Source organism: Bison bison, unplaced genomic scaffold, assembly GCF_000754665.1.
Source record: "Bison bison bison isolate TAMUID 2011002044 unplaced genomic scaffold, Bison_UMD1.0 scf7180017864495, whole genome shotgun sequence".
NCBI classification, from domain to species: domain Eukaryota; kingdom Metazoa; phylum Chordata; class Mammalia; order Artiodactyla; family Bovidae; genus Bison; species Bison bison.
In genome coordinates this window covers 13,548,837-13,556,473 of record NW_011495054.1, presented here as the reverse complement: position 1 = coordinate 13,556,473, position 7,637 = coordinate 13,548,837, and the positions used below count along the sequence as shown (strand labels likewise).

Below are 7,637 nucleotides of genomic sequence, written 5' to 3'. Positions count from 1 at the left end.
CTGAGGAGCTGCAGCTGGTAGACCTGCACCGCCTGCTCCTCCCGCGCCTTCTTCCTCCTCGCCTCCTGCACGAAGCCCCGCCAGGCGGCCCAGGCCTCCCGGGAGAGGAGCAGTGAGGCCCAGCCGTCCTGCTGAGGCCCCCTCCCGCCGGCTGTGGCCTCTGCTGGGACGGGGAGCCCGTTACCTTCGCCTGCAGGGAGAAGGCCCAGAACCACAGGGCCCGTGCCGTGCGCTGCTGCTCGTGCCTCCTGTCCAGCAGCTGCGGGCCACAAAGGCAGTGTCCCCTTCAGGGAGCCCCCCTGCGCGGCCCCAGTCACCCTCAGATCCCTCTCCAGCTGGGCCCCGCCCTGCCTGTCCTGAGGCTGGGGATTGAGGAAGCTGCTCGGGAAAGAATGTCCAGGAGCTCTGGGGGCAGGACTCCGGGCTCCAGGGAGCAAAGGGACCGGACCCCTGAAGGGCCGCCAGGCGGGACACAGGACGCAGTCTGCCCGGTGTCTCCGCAAAGCCTCAGTAAAGACCTGAAGTGGGTTTCCTATCAATTTCTACACGTTACCCTGACATGTTTTCAACAGGACACTGCAGGAAGGGACTTGGCCTTAGACAGGTTCCCAGGGAAGGAAGCTGGCAGTGCTGGGCAGTGGTTGGCGGGGATGGGGGGGGGCCCCGGGAGGAGGGTGACACCAGCAGGAGCTGGAGGCAGGCCGGGAGGGAGCAGGACGGGGAGGGGCTTCTCCAGGGCGCCCACCTGTCGTCTCCACTGGTGGAAGTAGGCCCGGCTGAGCGTCTGGGCCCGGAGTCGGGCGGCCTGCCTCTGCCGCAGCTGGGGAGAAAGCACGTAGTGGGCTGTGGGCCATGTGCCTGGGGCCGGCAGGTGCCCACACGCAGAGCCCCCGAGGGCGTCATGGGCTCCAGGCCCACCAGCACCTCCTCTCAAGGGTCTCCTGCACAGGTGGGGTGTCCAGATGGCTCTGCAGTTCACCCAGTGCTGACAGGCGTGGTTCAGATTGAATGGGTTCTCTGCAAAGCCACTGTCCACCCGGGGGACAGGCTCCCGAGGCTGCTTCCCCAGCCTTCACTCACCAACCAGAAAGGCAGCCTTGCACCCACAGGACCCCGGTCACCACCGTCCACACTGGCTGCTGGGAGCGCTTCAGGAAAGACCTTTCCTCGCCGGAACGCGGTCTCCTGGCCCAGACAGCCCAGCCGCGTTGGGGAGCTCGTGGATCTGCCCCCCGCCTCACCCTCTTCCTGACGCAGCCCTGATGGTGCGCCTTCCACCGGGCCAGGGCCTCCTGCAGCAGCTTCCGGCAACAATGTCGCACTGCCCGCTCCATCTGCACCCTCTGCTGGGCAGCCCTCCGGCTTCGGTCCCGCCAGAGCCGAAACCAGGTCCTGAGACGGCCTGAGACAGACCGGAGTCAGTCAGCTCTCGTGGAGGACGCACATGGACCCCTAGTGCTGTGCGTGCTAAGTCGCTTCAGTCGTGTCTGACTCCACGACCCCATGGACTGTAGCCCACCAGGCTCCTCTCTGTCCATGGGATTCTCCAGGCAAGAACACTGGAGTGGGTTTCCAAGCCCTCCTCCAGGAGTTCTTCCCAACCCAGGGATCAAACCTGTGCCTCTTATGTCCCAGCACTGGTAGGCTCTTTACCACTAGCCTCACCTGGGAAGCCCTCACGGAGCAGCAGGCAACAGTGAAACTTAGAGGGTGGAGAACCTGGGTGAGACTACTGCGTGTGGACATGTCCTCCGTGAGGACAGCTCTGGCCACCTTCAGAGGCTGCGCACACCCTGACGGGAACCAGGGCTGTTGATCGCTGGGCCCCTCACCCCACCCGAGCCATAAGCCTGTGCACAGCAGCCGCAGGTGTGCCAAAACCCCTGCAGAGCCGCCTGCAAGCAGCTGCTGGGCTTGAGGCAATGGGAGGAAACCGAGGCTCAGTGGCCCAGGCAGCCTGAGCCAGGCACGGCGAAGCCCGGCTCTGCTGAGCGCATGCATCCTCTGACGGCCGGGCTCCGCAAGCAGGTGGGTCGGGGCCGCGCCCCGCGTGTCTGTCACCAGACTCTCTCGAGGGACCAAGCACTCTGTTCTGGTGCTGCTTTCCCTTTTGGAGTTTTTCCTTTTCTGTAGCCTGGAGGTGTCACATTAAGTGCTGCTGTTCCCCGGGTCCTGCTTTACACACGGACGTGTGAGCCTCACTGGACCCCCACGACCACCTCCAGGGCAGGTACTACCATTCCCACACTCAGCCGGCACACCGAGGCTGAGAGGAGGCCCTGCCTGAGTTACGCAGCCATTGATGGGCATGAGTGCCCACGATCCCTTACCCCTGCTCCGTCCTCCTGCAGCCCCAGCCGAGCCCTGGACCACCAATGTGTGCCTGAGACTCAGAGGCTCACTTATGCCAAGGAACAGCCCCATGGGTATGGCGAGCACACGTGCTGCGTGCTGAGAACACAGCATGTCATCAACAGCCCCCAGCGCCCCGCACCAGCCCTAATGGGCACAGAAGCCGAGGGCCAGCCACGTGCCACCAGCCATCTGAGGAAAGACGCTGCCGGCAGGCCCACAAGGGAAGCAGCTTCAGCTGTGCCGGTCACCCCCCCACCGCAGTCGCCTGACCCAAACCGGGTGCCGTGCAGCACCAGTGCCAAAGTCCGCCCAGCAGAGACTGGGGGCGGGCTGAGCGCCGCATCTTTCCTGGGAATGACCAGGAACACTTAGCCTTGGTTTCTAGGGTGAGGGGCAGCCGTCCCAGCAGAGACTGGGGGCGGGCTGAGCGCCGCATCTTTCCTGGGAATGACTAGAAACATTTACCTTGGTTTCTAGGGTGAGGGGCAGTCTGAGGTCACAGAGGAGCGTGCTGGACCCTGAGATTCTGTCCAGGAGAGCATGGAACTGTGTTCATTGACACAAGAACCAGTCAGAACCAAACCTGAGTGGATTAGCTTTTGTCTCAGAGCAAATGCTATTAAGCCAATTTAACAGCTTGATCCATTTTCTCTATGGTCTGATTTAAACCATTTCTCATTCATTCTAACCAGCAGCTGTCTCCTCAGAGTGTCAGACGTGCCCCTGCAGACCCAAGGGTCCCTGTTTTCACATCTCTCTCCAGCAGCAGTCCCCCCAGGCCATTGGAATGGCAGGTCATGGGACTGCCTGGGGCCAGCTGGACAGTCCCTGCTTCCCAAGCAGACTAGGAAGCAGGACCCTGACAGGGAGGGCCCAACCTGACAAGCAGCTGTCACGGGCAGAACGTCCCCATCAAACTGCCTCCAAGACCCCATTCCAGCTCCAGGTCTTTACTTCTCTGTAGATCTCAAGCCTGGGCCTTTTCATTAATGGCAATTGGCTGGGAAAAGGATGTGAAGATGGACCAGTTTACTCCTCCCAAGGTCACATCCACCCCAGAACCTGAGCTAATGGTGTGTGGAGCAACTGACATCTGGAGTGGGGTGTGCCCTTAACCCAGTTATGACTGGTCTCTTAAGAAGAGACACAGACACGGATGATGTCGTGAGGAACGATAAGGCCGGAGTGACAACATGTCTACAGCCTGAGGTGCAGCAAGGGTGCCCAGGAGCCACCAGAAGCCAGCTGAGCAGGGGAGGAGACCACCTCCCCACCACTGCAAAGCCTTTGGAGGGAGCTCGGCCCTGCCAGCACCTTGAGTTTAATCTTCACAGGCCACTCTTCAGCTTCCAGACTTTTGCCAAGAGAACGTACTGGTCACAACAAACACCCGCTTCCAACAACAGAAGAGACGACTCCACATGGACGTCACCAGACGGTCAACACCAGAGTCAGACTGACCACATTCTCTGCAGCCAAAGACTGAGAAGCTCTACACAGTCAGCAACAGCAGACCAGGAGCTGCCTGTGGCTCAGATCGTGAACTAACTCCTTATTGCCAAATTCAGACTCAAATTGAAGAAAAATAGGGAGAAGCATTAGACCATTTAGGTACGACCTAAATTAAATCCCTTACAATTATACAGTGCAAGTGACCAATAGATTCAAGGGATCAGATCTGACAGACAGAGTGCCTGAAGAACTATGGAGAGAGGTTTGTAACACTGTACAGGAGACAGTAATCAAAACCATCCCCAAGAAAAAGAAATGCAAAAGGCAAAATGGTCCGAGGAGGCCTTACAAATAGCTGAGAAAAGAAGAGAAACAAAGGCAAAGGAGAAAAGGAAAGATACACTCATCTGAATGGAGAGTTCCAAAGAATAGCAAGGAGAGATAAGAAAGCCTTCCTAAGTGATCAAGGCAAAGAAATAGAGGAAAATAACAGAATGGGAAACACTACAGATCTCTTCAAGAAAATTAGAGATATCAAGGGAACACTTCATGCAAAGATGGGCTCGATAAAGGACAGAAATGGCATGGACCTAACAGAAGCAGAAGATATTAAGAAAAGGTGGCAAGAATACACAGAAGAACTATACAAAAAAAAATGACCCAGATAACCACGATGGCGTGATCACTCATCTAGAGCCAGACATCCTGGAATGTGAAGTCAAGTGGGCCTTGGGAAGCATCACTATGAACAAAGCTAGTGGAGGTGACAGAAATTTCAAATCCTAAAAGATGATGCTGTTGAAGTGCTGCACTCAATATGCCAGCAAATTTAGAAAACTCAGCAGTGGCCACAGGACTGGAAAAGGTCAGTTTTCATTTCAATCCCAAAGAAGGACAATGCCAAAGAATGCTCAAACTACTGCACAATTGCACTCATTTCACACGCTAGCAAAGTAATGCTCAAAATTCTCCAAGTCAGGCTTCAACAGTACGTGAACTGAGAACTTCCAGATGTTCAAGCTGGATTTAGAAAAGGCAGAGAAAGGAGAGATCAAATTGCCAACATCTGCTGGATCATAGAAAAAGCAAGAGAGTTCCAGAAAAACACCTACTTCTGCTTCACTGACTTTGCTAAAACCTTCTATTGTGTGGATCACAACAAACTGTGGAAAACCCTTAAAGAGATAGGAATACCAGATAACCTTACCTGCCTCCTGTGAAACCTGTTTGCAGGTCAAGAAGCAACAGTTAGAACCAGACACGAACAATGGACTAGTTCAAAATTGGGAAAGGAGTACATTAAGGCTGTATATTGTCACCTGCTTATTTAACTTATATGCAGAGTACATCATGAGACATGCCGGGCTGGATGAAGCACAAGCTGGAATCAAGACTGCCAGGAGAAATATCAATAACTTCAGATATGCAGATGACACCACTCTTATGGCAGAAAGTGAAGACGAACTCAAGAGACTCTTGATGAAGGTGAAAGAAGAGAGTGAAAAAACTGGCTTAAAACTCAACATTCAAAAAAAGAAGATTATGGTATCCAGGACCATCATTTCATGGCAAATAGATGGGCAAACAGTAGAAACAGTGACAGACTTTATTTACTTGGGCTCCAAAGTCACTGCGGATGGTGACTGCAGCCATGAAATTAAAAGATGCTTGCTCCTTGGAAGAAACGCTATGACAAACCTAGACAGCATATTAAAAGTAGAGACATCACTTTGCCAACAAAGGTCCGTCTAGTCAAAGCTATGGTTTTTCCAGTGGTCATGTATGGATGTGAAGAGTCTGACCACAAAGAAGGCTGAGTGCCAAAGAACTGATGCTTTTGAATTGTGTTGGAAAAGACTCTTGAGAGTCCCTTGGAACACAAAGAGATCAAACCAGTCAATCCTAAAGGAAATCAACCCTGAATGTTCATTGGAAGGACTGATGCTGAAACTAAACCTTTAATACTTTGGTCACCTGTTGAGAAGAGCCAACTTATCAGAAAAGGCTGGGAAAGACTGAAGGCAGGAGAAGGGAACGACAGAATGAGATGGTTGGATGGCCTCAATGACCATGAGTTTGAGCAAGCTCTGGGAGACAGTGAAGGACAGGGAAGCCTGGCGTGCTGCAGTCCATGGGGTCGCAAAGAGTCAGACATGACTGAACCACCACCATCTAGCTTCCGGGCCCCACTTACCTCTGCTCAGCACCAGCTGGGCCTCCCTGACAGCCCCGTCCGCCTGCTCTCGGTAATAAACCTGCACAGATGCCGCCTCCCGCCACTCAAGCAGGGCCTGAGGGGCAGAAGCAGAAGAGCGTGGTCATGGCACGTCCCCACTTCCTGGGGTCAACCCGGCTCTGTGGGTGGCTCCTCATGGCGTGAACGGCATTCATGTGGGCTCCAGGAAGTGCCCGCGGTCCACACAGACCCAGGCCACCTTGCCCAGGCCCCTCGCAGGAAGCCCTGTGCCCCAGGTGATGGGCCCAGATGAGCTGAACTTCACACAGTGCCGTGAAGACATCAAGGCTCACTCGGGCTCCCATCCTGTGTGTTAAGTGGAAGCTTCATGTCACGTGCGACATACGTGAGGCACACGTGAAACCACAGTAACAGGACAGAGGGTGCCTGCCGCCTGCTCACCACACAGTCACGAACTCCACTCCCCAGAGGCCGCCTCCCCTCCGAGCCCCGACCGTCCTTCCAGAGCAGGGCGCTCACGCCGGCCTGTGAACTTCCCCGAGAGCAGACTGGACCCTGACCACGTGGAACTGCTGTTTGTTCACAGAGGCCCCAGAGCTGCCAGGACAGCCTCGGGCTCCCAGCAAACTGCCTTCTTCTGAAATGCCCCCGAGTCGAGGACCAGCTCCACCACGGCATGTGCGTCCTGTCACATGACGTGACTTGCTCCCACGCACCCCCAGCATGTGGAGCCAGGGCACCAATTCCTGCCAACTGTGACCAATGACCTCACTTTCCAGGAGGCTCTACGGAAAGCCCCCGAGGCCATGAATCCCGCAAGGCCAAAGAGCAGCAGGGGTCAGGGAGGCCTCCCCGTGATGATATGTGATGATACGAGGAGACAGAGGCGTGGCGTCCCAAGGGAAGGTTCCACGTGTGTGGGCAACCCTGGTTCTGGGGAGAGCTGGTTCAGTCAGTACACACCCTGCCTTTGTTTTACGGATGTTGGTTCAGAATTCAGTAAGAGGAGTGAGTACACAAGCCCGCCTGCTGACCCAGCTGTGTATGTGCAGAAGGGCGCTGTCTCTTGTTCTGGGCTCCTCGTTCAGTTCACACCTCTGGAGGCACTTCCAGGCCGCCCCCTGGCAGGAACGCGGCCCCAGCCCCCCGGCGGCCAGCTGGCCCACAGGGCTCACCTTGGAGCACAGAGTCCTCCTGTAGTGAGCTGCCGCCCGGGACATCTTGTTTGCTTCGTCTGCTTGGGCCATGGCGTTCTCTCTCCAGCGACGTAACACATGCCTGCGGGCACACGGGGGGACAGGGTGACCTGGGGGTGGACAGTGCGAGGCTCTTCTGCTTGGTCGTGAATCGAGGTCTCCCCACACCCGAGCGTGTCCGTCGCACGGACGATTTACGTTGACTGCACACCCCGCACGCGGCTGAGCGGTGCCGTGGGAGCACCATGGGCACCACGGCCTCGTGCATTCAGGCGCCACGGGGAACACAGGGCTGCAACCCGGTGACGACGACAGAGGCGCTGCATCCACGGTGAGAGAGGTGCAGACGGGAAGACTGAGGAAGGCACGCACAGCCCGGAACAGCAGGTGCTGAGCAGACCGAGGCAGGGGACGAACACAGCGCGGCCGAGGGGCGT

General features: G+C 56.3%; 1 protein-coding gene across 1 annotated transcript in view; it reads right to left on the bottom strand.

Moving 5' to 3' along the window:
• SFI1 (Sfi1 homolog, spindle assembly associated (yeast)) overlaps positions 1–7,637 on the bottom strand; it is an 89,657-nt gene that overhangs the window by 3,711 nt on the left and 78,309 nt on the right. The window contains 6 exon segments of the mRNA XM_010828876.1: positions 4–95; positions 185–259; positions 746–820; positions 1,242–1,402; positions 6,002–6,098; positions 7,180–7,282. Of these exon segments, the coding sequence (XP_010827178.1) occupies positions 4–95; positions 185–259; positions 746–820; positions 1,242–1,402; positions 6,002–6,098; positions 7,180–7,282 (603 nt within the window).